Source organism: Grampus griseus (genome assembly GCF_964374135.1).
Source record: "Grampus griseus genome assembly, chromosome: 1".
In the NCBI taxonomy this organism is placed as follows: Eukaryota; Metazoa; Chordata; class Mammalia; order Artiodactyla; family Delphinidae; genus Grampus; species Grampus griseus.
The window spans coordinates 170578650-170595685 of NC_139017.1; the positions used below are offsets into that span (position 1 = coordinate 170578650).

The 17036-nt window shown below is 55.1% G+C and overlaps 1 protein-coding gene across 2 annotated transcripts in view; it reads left to right on the plus strand.

Annotated features, from left to right (window-relative positions):
• Positions 1-4435: 4435 nt before the first annotated feature.
• Positions 4436-17036, plus strand: part of PADI2 (peptidyl arginine deiminase 2) — a gene marked incomplete at both ends in the record, with an annotated part of 44067 nt that continues 31466 nt past the window's right edge. Inside the window, 2 exons of one of the 2 annotated variants that reach the window (XM_082668700.1) lie at positions 4436-4545; positions 16752-16935. In XM_082668700.1, the coding sequence (XP_082524826.1) occupies positions 4454-4545; positions 16752-16935 (276 nt within the window). The remainder of the gene's footprint in view (positions 4546-16751; positions 16936-17036) is intronic. The other variant, XM_082668699.1, reaches the window with a different exon arrangement.

Consider the following 17036-nt stretch of genomic DNA (forward strand, 5'->3'; position numbering starts at 1 on the left):
AGGGCAGAGTTGGGGGGTGAGGAGGTCCCTGGGCACAGAGTAGCTGCCTTGGGGGTGATGGCCCAGGCCCCATCACCTTACCACTCTGGCCTCCTGTCAAAGTTCCTGTCGAACTCAGCTCCACATGGCAGCCAGAGTGATTTGCCTAAAGCACGCATCGTGTCATTGCCATGTTTCAAGGTCCTTCCTAGGCTTTCCTGTGACCTTAAGATAAAGCCAAAAGTACTCTTCATGACCTATAAAATAAGGCATTGTGTGACATGGCCATGGCCAGGCCAGACTCTCCCCATCCCCGGCCCTGGCCAGATGGAACTCACCAAGCCTTGCATGTGTACTTCCCTCCGTCAGGAACACTCTTTCTTCTTCCCCTCCCTATGTCCAGCCCACCTTCCTGGTCTCACCTTGGACACCCAGCTCCATCCCCTTATTTGACATGGTAGCCCTGCTTCCCCTCCTCTGGGCCCCCAGGGCCCTGGCTCAGTGGCCCCTCCAGAGCTTCTGTATTTGAGGATCTTAGACACAGTCATCTGCTTGGGTGGCTTCGGGGGGCCTAAAGGTGATCACAGGGTACCCGCCTGTTCCTGCCCTCCCACTCCCTCGAGGCCACAGCTGTACTACGGCTGCCTGTTTTCACATCTCAGACCACCTGGTACCCGGTACAGCCTGGCACACAGTGGTTCACTGAATAATGTCCACTCTGTGCCCTGGGTTCCTTCATTTGCTCTCTGGCTGGAGGACCTTGCACCATCCCTGTCCCTCTCTGAGTCTCCTCGGCTAATTAGAACCTTGCTCTGATTTGCAGACTCTGAAGTTCTGGACATCATGAAAGGGTATGAATGTATGCTTGTGACACATTGCAGAGGCCTTTAAAGTGTGATATCAAATAGCATGTACAGTCAGAAACCTATTTTTACAAAAAGTTAACTATATACAGGCGTAGAAAATAATTTCCATCTCCTAGGACTTGAGTCTGTAGTCCTAATGCACTAAGCCTTTTGCCGTGTATCCGCTGGTTATTCCTTACAACCCTGTGGGCTGGGTATTGCTAGTATCTCCCATACAGAGGTAGAAACCGAGGCCCACAGAGGTCCCCAAGCTACTGAGGGGCTGAGCTGGACTTGACCTCAGGTTTGCCAAGTCCAAAGGTCATGCATGCTCTTCACCGCCAGGCTGGTCGATGTCTCTGTGCAAATTGGGGATAATAATAGCTCCCAGCTCTTAGGGTTATTGGGAGGATTAAATGAGCTAAGAGATGTGAAGCCCTTAGAGCAGCTCTTGGCGCAGCCTAGGACTCAGTTAGCGCAGTCACCCACAGCAGCATCAGACTGCTTCTGCGTGGGCCCTGTGAGATCACATGCCAAAGTGTTCACAATGCTCATCTCTAGCCCTGGGGTCACGGGAGACCTTTTTAAAAATTATTTTTCCAAAATGATCAGGTAGAGGAGTTCCCTGGCAGTCCAGTGGTTAAGACTTCGCCCTTCCACTGCAGGGGGCACAGGTTCGATCCCTGGTTGGGGAATTAAGATCTCACCAGCCAAGCGGAGAGGCCAAAAAAAAAAGAAAATGATCAGGTATTACTTGTGTATTTTTTCCTTTTTAAATTCTTGCATGTATGATGCCATCAGTGAACTTGAGCACAAGGCAGGCCCGTGAATTATCTGGGTCATCTCCCCGGTCCCCTCAAGGCCTGGCACAGCGAGAGGCAGCTCAGACGAGCTTCTCCCAGCCCAGCTTCTCCGGCCACTTGCTTGGCGGGAGCCAGACTGAGCTGGGGGTGTGAGGTGCAGGTCGGTGCCAGAACTGACCCAAGCTAAGCCTGCCCTTTGCTGGCCTTCCCCAAAAGGCACAATGAGATGCCGCGTGGCTCTGCCGGGCCCCAGGGGAGCAGCCGTGATGGCTGAGACCTCCGGCCCTGAATCCACCAACAGCTGTGACCACTTCAGCTATTTTAAACCCTTGGGCACCCGGAGGCTCCCATCCCACCAACCAGGCGCCGTGACCCAACACTGCAGGCCCCGAGCCAGGGACAGGAGCCTTGGAGCACGTGTCAGCCGGGCCTGGGTGGGATTTTTTTTTTTTTAAGAAGAGGGAGTTTCATTTCTTGAGCGCTCGCCTGTGCCAGAGACTGTGCTAGTGTTTTCTGTACATCGTCTCATGTCATGTCATCCTTACATCTGGGCAGAGAGATCACTTCATTCACAGATGAGGGAAATGGGGCTCCAAATGGCAGGCTGGGTGAATTGTCCAAGGTTCCACAAAGGCGGGGCTGGGATTAGAACTTGGGATTCGTCTTCTGCCAGTTAAGAGACAACATTCCTTCCCGGCTCTTACCTGCTTTGCCCCTGCCGTCCACCCCCAACCCTCCCACCGCACCCCTGCAAGTTCCTATCCTGGCTCTGCCGCTCTTAGGCGCTATGAGACCAGACCAAGGGCGAATTCTTGAACCTTTTTGCGGCTCGCTTTCTTCATCTGTAAAGTGGTGGGGTTATTGGGAGGGTACAATGATCTAATTCCAGTGCATGAAAAGTGCCGCTGGAACAGCCCCTGGCACGCAGAAAGAACGCATTAAGGGCCCACTGTTATTTGCTCTCTCCTGGCAATCACCACCTCTGCCTGATGTTATCACTCCCCTGCTCCTGGGATGACCTGCCCAGGCCCGCGTCCAGGTGCGGTGCTTCTTCCCCCACCCTGGGCCCCAGTGGGTGAAATGAGGGTGCTGTGTTCTATGATGTCCAGGAAGGTGGGGACCCTGGCATACGCCCCGTATCTGCCGCATAGTAGGGGCTCAAAAGTAATTCTGGTAGAGGGATGCCGGGACAAGAGCCCACCTCGGAGGCCTCGAAGTCAGCTCTGAGCTGCACAAGTTTTTTACCTCTTTGGCAGGTGGTCACCCTGCCTCCTGATTGGACGGTGCACTCAGCAGCCGCGGGAGCCTATCAAAAGCTACCAGCATCTCCCTGGGTCTGTGCACCTTGAGGACGGATGCCCCCTTAGCCCGATTCAGGCCTTCCTCCTTCTCCACCCACATTCCTCCTAGGTGCCGGCTACCCAGGAACAGCTGGGGTCTTAGCTATCTCCTAATTTGGGCTGCCTCAAGGAGGCTGCTGGGGTCACGAATCTGGGTGTGTCTCAGCCTTGAGCTCTTGTGAGCCCCGACCCTCTTATTCAGAAGCACCCCATCCCAGGGTTCCCATCCCCCTAGCAGACATACCCCCTTCCCAAATACGCATCCCCTCCAGCCTGCCACGTCCTTCTTAGAACCTCCGCCCTGTCAGGAACACTTCAGTTCCTGCCCCTTCTACCGAGGACCACTCAGGCTTTTGTGAATTATCTGAACAGGCCCTGGCTTGGCTTCAGAGCTGGAAGGGTCTGGGATTCGGTGGGGGCTGCTTCAGGCTCCCAGTGGGTGTCATTCTGAACCTCAGCCTCCACAAGACACGAACTGACCTCTGCAGGGGCACCGTCCTTCGCCCAGTGGCCCAGGCCAGAACGGTGCCCCCTCACTATCCCTCCACTGGAACATCAATATTTCAGTCCACCAACAGGGGTCAGATCAATCCCCTTCTCTCCAGCACTCTCAGCAGCCCCAGCAGGGGTCTTCATGGACCCTGCCCAGGGGCACCTCCATCCAGGGCAGCCAGATGGCCTCCTTCACTTCCACCCGCAACCATTCCTCGCTGAGGAAGCCATGGCAAGGCTCCCGTCGCCACCCACCAGTGCCTTGACTTGGCATTCTGGCCCTGCAGGCTGTTGAGTTCCCCACTCCCAACCCTCTCCCCACTTTCCCTCTGTAATACTGATCTGATTGTTGGGGGGCTAAGGGGGAGAGGGGGCAGGCTGCATCTGGCTTTCCGGTTTGGTCAGGAAGCTCCCTCTCCTCCTTTCCCCTTAGTTTGCAAACCCCTCCTTTAAGAAGGCTCAGGTCCGGGACCCTGGGCTGGATTAGCGCATCCGCTCGCTCTGAGCCACCGCCTCCTGTCCCCGCCCCTATGACAACTCCACATTTGCATTATCTGCCCCGCAGGGCCGGGGGGCGCCCGGAGGGGCGGTTGGCCCTGTGTCCTGGCGCCGGCCAGCTGGGGGCCCGCTGAAAGTATGTTGAATGAAAGAATGAGCAAATCAACCAGTGAAAGTAGGAAATTGGCAACTGCCGACATCACCCAGACCATGGGGGGGGAGGGTTGGGGTGGGCCTGGGGGGAGGGGCAGGGCTGGGGGGCCTGGGGGTGGGGCCCCGCGGGAAGAGTTGTGGAGGGCGTGGCCACGCTTGACGGACGGGCCCACAGCCCACTGCGAGAGGAGGCCGACGGGCCGCTCCGCCCACCGGCGGCAGGATAAAGGCGGAGCCGGGGAGCCGCGGCGCTCGCGGACTGCTGGAGGGGTTACCTGCGGCAGGTGCTCCAGGCAGACCCAGAAGAGAGAGGACTGGCACGGGGCCAGGCACTACGGGGAAGATGCTGCGCGAGCGGACGGTGCGGCTGCAGTACGGGAGCCGCGTGGAGGCGGTGTACGTGCTGGGCACGTACCTCTGGACCGATGTCTACAGGTGAGCTGGGCCTCCGCGCCGGCCCAAGACCCCCTCCGACTCCGGGCTCGGCCCGAAATCTGGGCCCAAGAAATCCTGAGACCCTCGCCAGACTCGGGGACACGGACAGCCTGCCTCCAGCCCGAGTCGTCCCTCATCCGACGCCCCCGCGCCCAGAAATCCTAAGAACCTTGCCCAGAAACCTGACAGCCCCCAAACTTTGTGTCAGCCTCCCCGGAATCCGGAGACCCTCCCAGACACCCTGACACAGCCCCAGCACCCTTACTGCTCCTTTCCAGGCGCCAGACCTTTCACCAGAGTCTTCCCACCTCTCCCGCCCCTCTCCCAGGACGACCTCAGCACCCACTCAGCTTCCCCAGCATCCTCTCCTCTTTCCCTTCCCCGCTCTCCCCTCAGCACCTCCCTTACGCCCTCAGACCCTCCTGGCTCACCACCCGCCTCAGCCCAGCCCCTCCCTCCACTCCCAGATCAGCTGAGCTTCCTCCAGGATTTGCCAGGGGCTGGGGCAGAGCCAGAGGGGAGCTGCCCAAGGGCGGAATCTGGCCCTAGGGGTTGCCTAGGCTCCAGCTTCGCCCTGTGGGGGCTGCTGGTGGTTGCCTGTTGCCAGGCACTGGCCATGAGCTCCCTGTCCCCAGATGCCTTCCCCTGACTTCACGCTGGGGTCGGGGAGGGACCTTATTCCCCCAGACCGAGGGTGTGAGGTGGAGTCTTTGTCAGAGGCGCTCTCCTGTTCAGTATGCTGTTCCCCCTGGCCCTGTTCTCCTGTCCACGAACCGTGGTGGGGTGCAGGATTTCTGAGACAGCAGGACCTGGGCTGGGGGAATTGAAGTCAGGGATCCCCTGCTACCCAAGTGCAATGCCCCGTCTCCCCACCATGCATGGGGCAGGTCTGGCGAAGGTGTGGCTGGTGTGAATGAAGGGGTGGAGGGTCCAGGGTGGGATCCTGCAGCCCTCTGTTCCAAGCATTTGAAATGTTCCCCACTGCTGGCGTGGGAGGGGTCAGTGCTGACAGGAGGGAGCATGCAGGACCCAGGGGTGGGGACCTCATGCTGATACCCTTGGGCAAGTCCCCTGAGCCTCTCTGTGCCTTGAGCTAAGCTGGAAGTGCCAAAGTGGCTTACTGCTCCCAAATCGTTCTGTCATCTGGAGCGCCCTGCCTCTCTCAGGCCCCCCCACCAAACCCCATCCCTGTGTCTTCCCACACATCCTCCCCAGCCCATTGTCTCTGTCGCCTCCAGTGGCCCTGGCGGCCCTGCTGGCCTGTCTCTAGCCTCTTCCTCATCAGGCACTGGTCTTCCCTGAGAGCAAAGGGCCTGGTCACCGTGCAGACCAGGGACCCTCTCCACTCATTGGCCCCTGGCTTCAGTTGTCCACATGTAAACCTCAGGGGTGGTTTCTGAAGGTCATAACACAAAACTGGAGTGTGGTCCAGGCCTCAGTGGCCTGGGAGCGCTCCCCTCCCTTCTCCACCCCCCGAGTCCGAACTAGGCACTGCCAGGGAGTGGGACGGGAGCCAGGACGCTCAGGTCTCTAAGCCTCAGCTGTCACCATACCCGCCTGTTTGTTCACTGCGGCACTTTCAGTGCATCCTGAAAGGCTGGCATGGTGCCTCCACTGAGGGGTGGGGAGTAAAGAAGGGGTTCAGGCTCAGGCCCCCTGCCCGCCCTCTGTCCTGGCAGAGAGAGGCCCAGCCCGCGTAGGGGCAGGGAGCAGGGGAGATGTGGACTCTGGCAGGGGGCAGACATGTGACGATCCCCTTTGTCCTTTCTCAAGAAACCAGCCGCAGCCCCAGCGACCCTCACCTCCCACCTGCACTTCACCTAAGACTCTCCGCCACCCCCAAGAGAAGCAGTACAGTCTAGACCAGCGCTGTCCAGCGGAAATAGAATGCAAGCCACAAATAGAGCCACATGTGTAATTTTAAATTTTCTAGTAGCCACATTTTTAAGGTTAAAATAAGCAGGTAAACGTAGTTATAATAATATATATTTTATTTAACCTAATATATCCCAAATATTAGCATTTCAGTATGTAATCAATATAAAAATTATTAATGAGCTAGTTTACATCCTCTTTTTCTTGCTGAGTGTTTGAAATTCAATGTGTGTTTTATATTTACAGCCCAGCTCTATGCGGACTCACCGCATTTCAGGCACTCGATAGCCACAGGTAGCTGGCGGCCACTGTATGTGCTGAACAGCGCAGGTCTAGAGCAGCGCTTCTTAACCTCGGCACCAGCTCATTTGGGGCTGCATCATTCTTTGTCGCCAGGAGCCGTCCTGTGCGTTGTAGGATGTTTAGCAGCATCCCTGGCTTCTAACCCCTGGATGCCAGTAGCAACTCCCCAGTTGTGACAATGCCAGCAGTCCCTGGCGGGCCAAGTCACCTCCAGTTGAGAACCACTGGTCTAGTGGACAGAGGCCCCTTCTGAAACTAAGGAGACTGGGCCATTGTTACTCCTGATAGCTGTAGTGGTAAGAGCGGCTGTCAGTATTAATAGCAGGAGATATTAGTGAGCACTTACAGACCAAATGCATTATCTCCTCTCTTCCTCTCCACAGACCTTGGAGGCTGTGCTAGGATCATCCTATTGTGTAGATGAGGAAAGTGAGGCTCAGAGAGGTGAAGCCATTTGCCTGATGTCACACGGGACTCAGGTCTAGTTCCGTGTGGGTCAGAACTCAGGCTCTGAATCTCCACTCCAGCCTGTGTGACCCTAAAACTAGCAGGTTGAACTGGGTGCACCTCTCAGCATGTGTCCCTCCCACCCTCCACCCAGGCCATGAGCCCACTGCCCCCGGAGACTTCACCCACTTCCAACTGACCCTCCACTTCCCACTGAGCCCTTCCCCACCCAGACACAGGTCCTGACCCAAGACCCCACATGATGCCCCAGGGGCTCCAATCTCCAAGGAGACGCCAAGGGACAAGGTCTGGTGGACCCTGGGCCTAGTTAGTGAGGGAGTAGTGTCTTGACCCCTCACTCCTGAGTCACAGAGGCAAGTGAAGAGACCTCAACACCCACCCCTTTTCCCAAGGGCTCTGGGCCGCCTTTCCTGAGATGTACACACGACCTCCTTCCCCTCCAGACACACAGCAGGGGCCTCGCCTGCCCCTTCCTCAGCAGGCCCTGAGGGTCACCCTCCCTCTCCCAGCAAAACTGGTCCTTTGGGGATGATGACCTGACCCAGCCACATTCTGAGTAATGGCAAGCTATAACTAGATGTGCAGAAAAAAGGAAGTAGGATTTTTTTTCTAGAGATTTCCTTGGCGATCACTGTTGAAGATACTTGCTGTTTCCTTCTACCACCCCGAAGTGTACTTATCTTAGGTCTGGCACGTGTACGCCTTGTCCCCTCACCATCTCCCCTGATGGTCCCTTTAGCTGGCAGCCGTTTCTCCACTGGGGCTGGCCTGGGTCCCCATCTGATTCTGGCTTGGAGTTGGAGAGAGGACATTGAGTGAGCGGCACCCCCGTGTCGATTTCACCCTCCCCGCTCACCTCGGCCGGACACCCCCCGAGCCTGGAGGTATTGGAGAAGGGGCAGCCTCGGAGTAAATTAACAGGGTGATCGTGCTCTGCCCGACTCTCCCGCAGACTAGGCTGTGCAGACAGCTTCTCCTATCCCTCCCTGGTTCACGCGTCTGTCCTGGGGCGTGAGAGTTCTCAGTTGGGCCGGTGTCCCCTTCTCCCTGGTGGAGAGAGGTCAGGATCCGTACCCTGAGGTCTGCAGGAGCTTCAGAGCAGAGACGATGGTATCAACTATCTCTTGCCTCTCCAAGGCTTTCTCCTGGTTACATTTGACTCGTGATGAGCCCATGAGGTAGGAAGTAGGGGTGATCCTGTGCCCCTTTCTCTGAGATACCCTAAGGCAGAGGCTCGCCAGCCATTTCTCCCGGCAGGGTCTTGCCCATCACTCTCTGGCAGAAGATAGGAAAGGTGGTACCAGGGCAGGAATTCCTAGACGTCAGCATAGCAAAATGCTGGAAAAACAGGGCATGGGGCAGTTCCATATCCTGCCTTGGAGAGCCTGCCGAATCTAAATTGATCCCCATCTCGCTCCCTCAACTCACTCAGACCCCCTCTCGCTGTCTCTTGGTTGGTCTGAGTGTTTTAGAAGGTATCCTTAGGCAAAGGCCAGGGAGGGTCAGCAGTCCGGCCTGAAGCAACGAGGACTTGGCGCCTCCCCGTAGGGCGCCCGGCCCCATCTCCTGCTGACTCCCCTGCGCGCATTCCACTCCGGCCACGTTGGTTTTGTGGGTGCTCTTGGCCCTGGAATGCACCCCCCTCATCCCCACCTCAGGGCCTCTGCAGGTGCTGTTCCCTCTGCCTGGAACACTGTCCCCCAGACCTCTGCGAGCCGGGCAAGTCTCAGCTCACGTGACCTCCTCCAAGCAGCTTTCTTGACTCCACCCCATTTCGCAGTGCCCGACCCAAAGCCCCAGTCACTCCCTACCTCCTGACTATTGTTTTTATCTTTGCAGATCTTATTATTTACTTAATATTACTAGCTAACTTATTCTGTACCAGGCAGCCTTCTGGGCACCTTGCACACGCATCTCACGTGTACTTAATAATTTACAAGTGTTTAAACCTCACAACAACTTTATGAGTTAGGTACTATTTTGGGGAAAACTGAGGTAAGGGATGTTTGTCCAAGATGGCACGGCTGGTAAATGGCGGTAGTGTGGAGACCAGGCCCGTGACTGCTCTGCTGGGCCGCCTGCTAGGGCTCGTGTTTTAGGCTCGTCCTCTCCCTGCTCACTGTCTTCCTTCTTCCTGTGAGCTTCCTGCCCTCAAGTCACTGAAGGGCCCCTTGGCTGGCTGAATGGATGGATGGCTGTGGCCAGGGATGCATGTGGACTGGCCTATCGTTGGCCTGTCACTGGGCTCTCCACCCCCAGCCTCAAGGGATGGATACCGTTGGACGGGCCAGTGGAAGGTCAAGGGCATGTGGCCGCGTTTGGCCAGAGCAGCACTTGCTCCTGAGAGAATGACAGGAGGTGGCATTCAGGCCAGGTCAGGTGGCCCCATAAATCAGAACAACACCCAGAGCCCTCGACTCGACAAAGGAAGCCCTGCCAGGAGCTGCTCCAGGGCCTGGGCATCAGGCTGGCTCCCGGGCAGCAGCAGGGTCCTAAGGGGCAGCTGGCACCCTGTGGTTCGAGCCCACAGCCCCCTGCACGGCTGGGGTCCCTGAGAGCCTTGCCTCCCTACCCACAGGGCCTGAGCACAGTGGCAGGGGCTCACCCCAGTGCCCACCCCCGGCTGGACAGGCACACCTGTTCAACTTTGGGGGAGGCCAGTTTTCGGAGACAGCTCTGTCTTGCCCAGCCGGGCCCAACCCCATGCCTGGGGCTTTGACTGGCCCAAGCCTGCTTATGCTGGTCACTCACCCAGGAGCCCAGGGCAGGAAGCCAGCCTTTGGTCTCCCCTCTCTGGACCTCTGAGCCCCACGTGCAATATAAGTAGGGGGCTTCTCATTTGATCCTCTCCTGAGCCAGGCCTGACAGTCCCCCTCCCCCGCCAGGTGTCCCTACCTGAAGGACCTTTAAGGAGGACTGTAACCTCTGCATCCTCTCCCAGGAACGGAGCAACCAGGCCCGGAGCTCAGAGCACTTGAGTTTACCCCACACCCTGCCCATCTCAGTCTGTCCCTGAGACTCAGAGCAGGTGCTTGCCCTCTGTGGGCTTCAACATGCTCATCTGTAAAATGGGATGACATTAATACAGGCCTCGTGGGGTTATCGAAAGGATGGACTGAGGTCACGTGGGCAAGGGCATGCAACAGTGCCTGGCACATAATACTCAGTAAGTGGTTGTCAGGAGTTAGTGTTGGGTTTATTATAATATGAGCAAAACAAATAATAATGAACTATGGCCTCAGAAAGTTTATAACGTTCATGGGAGAGAAATGTTGAACAAGTGTTAAGTGTTGTTTGAAGCACCAGCAAAGGGAGGGAGAGATGAGTCCTGGATCATAATAGGATCAGGGAAGACTCCCTGGAGGAGGTGGCAACCTAGCTGAAGGGTGGACAGGGGTTCACAGTGTGACCAGGACAGGCCATGCAGGAGCAAGTGTACCTGGCAAGAAAGTCGGGACACGTGGGGGCAGAAAGGGCATAGTTTCTGTAGCCTGGAGTGTAAGACTAGAGGGCGGATACATTTAAACTGGGGCTTTGAATGCCAGGCTCAGGTGTTAAACTTTGTTCTGCAGGCAGGAGGGAGTCATTGAAGGTGTCTGCGGAGGGAGAGACCATAGATTAGATTGTTTCTTCCCTCAGCAGAGGGACCTTGGGCAGCTGGAGGCACCAGTGCCTAGCGAGAGAGGCTGCTGAGCTTACCAGGCACAGAAGAAGGCTGGCTGAAGACAAAAGTCATGTTTCGTCTTCACCCATCCCTGTCCAGACCAGCTACCCACCCCAGGCCTCCAGCCACCACCACACCAGGCGGCTCCTGGAGGGTGCTCGCCATGGGGTTGCACGCCAGGTTGGCACCCACAGACCCCCTCCGATTCCTGCAAAGACCCAAGGACAGGGTGTTAAACCCAGCCTGCCAGGAGCTGGGCTCACTGTGGAGTAAGCCCCGCTGGTGTTAACAAGGCCCAGGGCAGGCGGACAAGCTGGGAGAGCCAGGTGCCAGCGAGCAGCAGGCACGTACCGCCCTCGAGTCCCAGGCTGAGTGAGCATCCCAGCCCCGCAAGGCCAAGCTGGTGACCCTCCCCACTGACTGAGCGAAGACCAGAGGGGCTGACTGGCTCCCTAGAGGCCACACAGCATTTGTGGGGCTCAGCAGATATTAGGTCACAACACCCAGAATTCTCTTGGGCCAGGCACAGTGAACATCCCTCTTCTATCAATACATCTGACACTACTTTCCAGTCTTGCTCAATGTTCCTTTGGTTGACTCCTGAATCCATTGCCCACCCTGCACCCTGGTGGATCTGTCTGCAGTGCAAAAATGATCACGTCTCCCCTGCTCAGAAGCCTCGGTGCCCGCAGGAGAATGGCCAGCTCCTTGCCATGATCTGGGTCCTCTCCCCCCACCCCTCTCCCTCCCCTTTGCTCCCAAACTCCAGCCACGTTTACCTCCTTCCAGTTTGTTGAACATGCTGGGCTAGCTTCCACCTCAGGCCATCACCCAGGCTGTCCTTGCTGCCTGGAAGTCCCTGCTCCTCTTCCTCTCTTCGCTTTGTCCAAATTCAGCGGTTCTCACACTGGTCCCCAGACCAGCAGCAGCAGCATCACCTGGGAGCTTGTTAGCAACGCACTTTGCTCCCACTGTATATGTGTATCAAGTCATCCTGTCATACACTTTAAATACATACAATTGTATTTGTCAGTTTTTCCTCAGTAAAGTTGGGGGGGGGGAGAGAAATGCAGTTTCTCTGGCCCCACCCACCCCATCTGCTGAATCAGAAACTCTGGGGGTAGCCCGACAACCTGTATTTTAACAGGCTCTTCAGGTGTTGCCGATGCAACTCGAATTTAAGAACCACTGATTTAACTAATTCTTAACTATCGTTTAGAGTGTAAAATTTAGACCTCAACTCAAATGTGCCACTTCCTCCACGAATCCTTTCTCGACCTCCAGGCGAGGGCTTCATGGAACCCCATACGTCTCCTTTAGAGCAATTTTCACAGCTGTAATCACATAATTGTGTAATCCGTCGGAAGTCCTTCTCTTCCACTGGAACATTTGCTCCATGGGCCCCGGGAACATATTATCTTTTTTGCTCTACCCCCCAGGACCTAGTATACGCCTGGCACATAGTAAGTGCTCAATAAATACATGTTAAGTGAATGAATGACCACATAAGCAAGTCCCCTCTTCCAGCCCTTCCTGCAGCAAACATTTACTTACCGTGTGTCTGTGCTAAGCCAGGTGCTGGAACAAAAAGAAAATCCAATCTCTACCTTCAAGGAGATAAACTGCCACAAGGGGAAATAAACATGGATGGAGACAAATCAATTGAGTCGTCAGAGAGGGATGGGCAGTTGCCAGGCAGAGAAGTCAGGGGAAAGCACTACAGGTAGAAGGAGCAGCATATGCAAAATGCATGGTGAGATGAAACCATGCAGGGAGTTGAGAGGGTGGGAGGAGTTGCAGGAAGTGAGGCTGGGGACTCCAGTTGAGATGCGGTGGCTAAATGCCGCTGGGCGAATACCAGGCTACAGAGTTTGGATTTATTGTTTGGTAGACACTGAAGAGCCATTGAGTATTTTCAAGCAGGCAGGTAACCTGATTTCTTTTTTTTTTTTAATCACTCTGGTAATACAGTTTGGGAAACCAAGAAGGGTGGGTCCATTCATTCGTTTATTCCCAGAATATATATTGAGCATGGTCACGTCCTGGGTACTGGGCTATGGGAGGCAGTGCAGATGTGGTCCTAGCCTGTCCTTCCATCTACATATCTTTAGCCTCTTTTCCATAAGCAGGAGGTCATGGCCACCACCATCCCTGCTCTACTTCCCTCCGTAACTTCCTAGGCCCCTCCCTGCAGCATCCAGGGACAGTCAAGGTGGCGGCAGCCCCTGGCTCTTGGGTTTCTGCAGGGGATTCTGAGAGGTTCTTCCTGGGGAGGGAGGGAGGCAGCCATCCGGAGCCACGGGGGACAGCCACGGGGGACAATAGATGCCTTTGTTGCTTCTGCCAGGGCCGCTGGAAGAATAGTTGTTTGCTCAGCTCAGAGCAGGACTGGTGCCGGGGTGGGAGGGTGTGAGTCCCCAGAGCTCCAGTGTGGGTGGGGCGTTAACCCCCGAGCCTCTGCAGCCTCCTCTAGTTTCTAACTGGCTCAGAGGAATGAGGGTGGCAGGAAGCATCACTTATATCTCACTATTGTCAGAATCGAGGCCCTAAAGATTATCCTGCCCTGTGAGTTTATAAAGCCATTTTTTCTAAATAGAGTTGTATGCAGAAACCCATTATATGAGACAAGATGAAATAATGTGACTCTGCTTAAAGGGAGGGTGGCGGTCTGGCAGAGAGATCCCCAGCTTTTCAGCACCTCCTCCCTACCCCTTTGTCCAGTCCTGCCGCCTCTGTGCTCCCCAGACTCCAGCCACCTCTGACCTGGTCCCATTCTCTCATTTTACACTTGATGAAATTGAGAGAGGAGAAACGCCTTGCCCAAGGCCACCAGCAGGTTGATGGTCAAACCCAGGACTTGCACTAGGGGAATGTTTCCTAGATCTGAGCCTACAACGGCCCAGACTCCCGTAATTTTTACCAAAAGCATATTCTACCTCTAGTACCATTAACTTAAAAATTTTCTTTAAACCAACTCTTATTTTTGTTATAACTTTAAGTGGAGATCTTATATGATTACCATAAATGCCCAACCTTTATCACTTGCCATAAAAGATAATACATTTAATAAATACGTAAGTCTTCTTTTAAATTGTGCATCCATGTGCCACCTAAAAGCATCTCACATGGGTACCCACACCTCCTTTTGGGATTTGCTGCCTGGAGCTGCTAAAAGGTTCACCTGTGTCCTGCTCAGCTCCACCCTCTTTGCTGAGTGTGTGTGATGTGCCAGCCGTGTGCTAGGCCCTAGAGGAGACCAGACCCTGCCCTTGCGGGCTTACAGTGCAGAGGAAGACAGACACCCGGGGTAACACCATGAGGCAAAATGCAGGCACCCCGTCCCCCGTCCCCGCCGAAGAATGAGAGACAGGAGGGATGGGCGGTCGTCCTGCATCTTATGGGTCGGCAAGTGGACACTCAGAAGGAGCGAGGGACACACTCAAGACCCCCTCGGCAAGTCAGCGGCAAAATTGGGCTTGAACCCATATCTTTTGCACGTGTGCTCCCAATCCAGGGTTTCTACCCAGACTCTGTGCCTCTCCTAATGCTGGATGTGAATGGAGGGCAGCAGACCACAGCCAACAAGTGTCCCCATGATGGGCTGAGGAGTTTAGAAGGGGACAGACAAGAAACAGAGTGGTTCTGGAGCTTCTCTTACAAGCTCCTTTCCCAGCCCTGGACACAGGCTGCCTGACCATTGCCCAGCGGTCTCTCCTGCCAATGCCCGAGACCAGTGGTCTTTGCCAGTAACTCCCACAGTCTATGGCCTGGATCAAAGAGACCCTGCCTGGGGGCCTCTGCAAACTCACACTCAGGGCCTTGGCCATCTCATCCCAGGGCTCTAAGCACCAGAGTGCATTGCTGCACATCTAGACCAGTGGTTCTCAAAGTGTGGCCCCTGGACCAGTGGCACCAGCAGTTCCTGGACACGTGGTAGAAATGCAAACTCTCAGGCCCCACTCCAGACCTACTGAATTTCCGAAATGCTGAGAAGGGGCCAGGCAATCCGTGTTTCGACGAGCCCTCTGGGTAATGCTTTTGCTGCCACTGCTACTGCTCCTGAACCTTGAGAACCACTGGCCTAAAGCTCTCATTCAACCCTGGTCACTGTTTACAACTTCAGCTGCCCCTCAGGCATGCCAGCCAAACTCTCTGGGAATGGGATCCACAGATCTGTAGCCTTCAAAACAGTGAAGATTTAAACAGCACCCCCTGATGATTCTGATGCCCGATCACAGTGGAGGACTCTTCGGGAGCCCAGGAACACCAGACCTTCAAAATAGCAGACGTGCCTTTGAGGCAGACACTTGTACCTGTATCTTAGTCCCAAATCCCATGAGAATCCACTAAATCCCTCTGAGCCCTTTTCAGCCTTTAGGAACCTTCAGACGGGGGGGGGGGGGGGGGGGGGGCTAGAGATTTAGCAAAACTGCCAGCCCTGGGTACCTTCCTCCTCTATCTCCCCGTCCTGCCTGTTATCTCCCCTTAAGCCAGTGTCTTAATCTGCTTGAGCTGCCGAAACAAAATGCCACAGGATCAGTGGCTTAAAAACAAAAAATTATTTCTCAGAGTTCTGGAGGCTGGAAGTCTGAGATCAGGGTACCAGCATGGTTGGGTTCTGGTGAGGACTCTCTTCCTGGCTTGCAGCCAGCCGCCTTCTGGCTGTGGGCTCACATGGCCCTTCCTCGGTGCTCGAGAGATCACTGTCTCTCCCTCTCTCTCTCCCCCTCTCCTCCCTCTGCCTCTTCTTACAAGATGACCAATCCTATCAGATTAGGACCTTACTCTCATGACTTCATTTAACCTTAATTATCTTCTAAAGCCCTGTCTTCAACTACAATCAGATTGGGAGTTAGGGCTTCAACGTCTGAATTTGGGAAGACTGAAACATTCAGTCCATAGCAAGCAGCTCAAACCAGTTCGTTTTCTGCCCTGAAATCTTGATGGCTTTTCAAGAATTCCAAAGTTATTTCCCTTTCAATAGAAAACCACTCCAGAGCCCCAAGGAATGACTCTCAGAGAGAATTCCAAGCTGTGAAATCTGTGACAGAAAGTAGGGGTCTTTGTGAAAGAGCCAGCCCACGCTTGCCCCTTGAAGACCCGAGTTCCAGGCTTCTTCTCTGTGCAAACCCAGCACTTTGACACCTGCCTCCTCTCTATCAGCCGAGGTCTCCTGGCCTTCAGCTCAGACGCTGGACAGGGGTTGGGAGACAGGGTTCTAGGCCTGGCACTCTCTTTGGAGCAAACTCATTCCTCTGTCTGAGCCTCAGACCTCCACCCATACAGTATCAGGTGGCTCCCAAGCTGGTTGCCTGTCAGAAACACGAGGAAGCGTGTTAAGAATTCAGATCCCCAGGCCCCACCCTGGAACATTCTGACTCAGTGGGTACAGGATTGGCCCAAGGAATCGGTAATTTTTTTTTTTAGGCCAAAAGATGTTTTCATTAGAATACAGTGATTTTTTAAAAAATTAAAGTATAGTCAATTTACTATGTTTCAGGTGTACAGCAAAGTGATTCAGTTATATCAGTTATATGTACACATATATGTGTATATATAGTCTTTTTCAGATTCTTTTCCATTGTAGCTTATTGCAAGACATTGAATATAGTTCCCTGTGCTATACAGTAAGTCCTTGTCGTTTATTTATTTTACATATAGTACTGTGTAGCAGTTAATCCCTAACTCCTAATTTATCCCTTCCCCCACGTAAGGAATCTGTCGTTTTAACAAGTGCCCTCTTCACTACCAGGTGATTACAGTATAGCTGGGTCCCTAGGGAGACCAGGCAGCCTGGGAGTGTCCTTGCAGCCTCGTCCCTCCAGGAGTCTTCTCCTGAAGCCCCTTGTCCCACCTGCCCAGGAATCCCCGTGACCGCCCTCCTCTCTCCATACAGCGCAGCCCCAGCCGGGGCCCAGACCTTCAGCCTGAAGCACTCGGAGCGCGTGCAGGTGGAGGTGGTGCACGACAGGCAGCCTGAGGAGGTGGCCGCCGACGGCAAGCAGCGCTGGCCTCTCTCGCCCAGCACCACGCTGCGGCTCACCATGAGCCAGGCGAGCACCGAGGCCAGCAGCGACAAGGTACCGTGGCCGGGGAGGCGCCCCTGCGAGGGCCGCGGGAACTGGGGACCGACGGTGCTGGCATCAAGACAGGCTGGACCAGCGCTATTGATTGAAGCAGC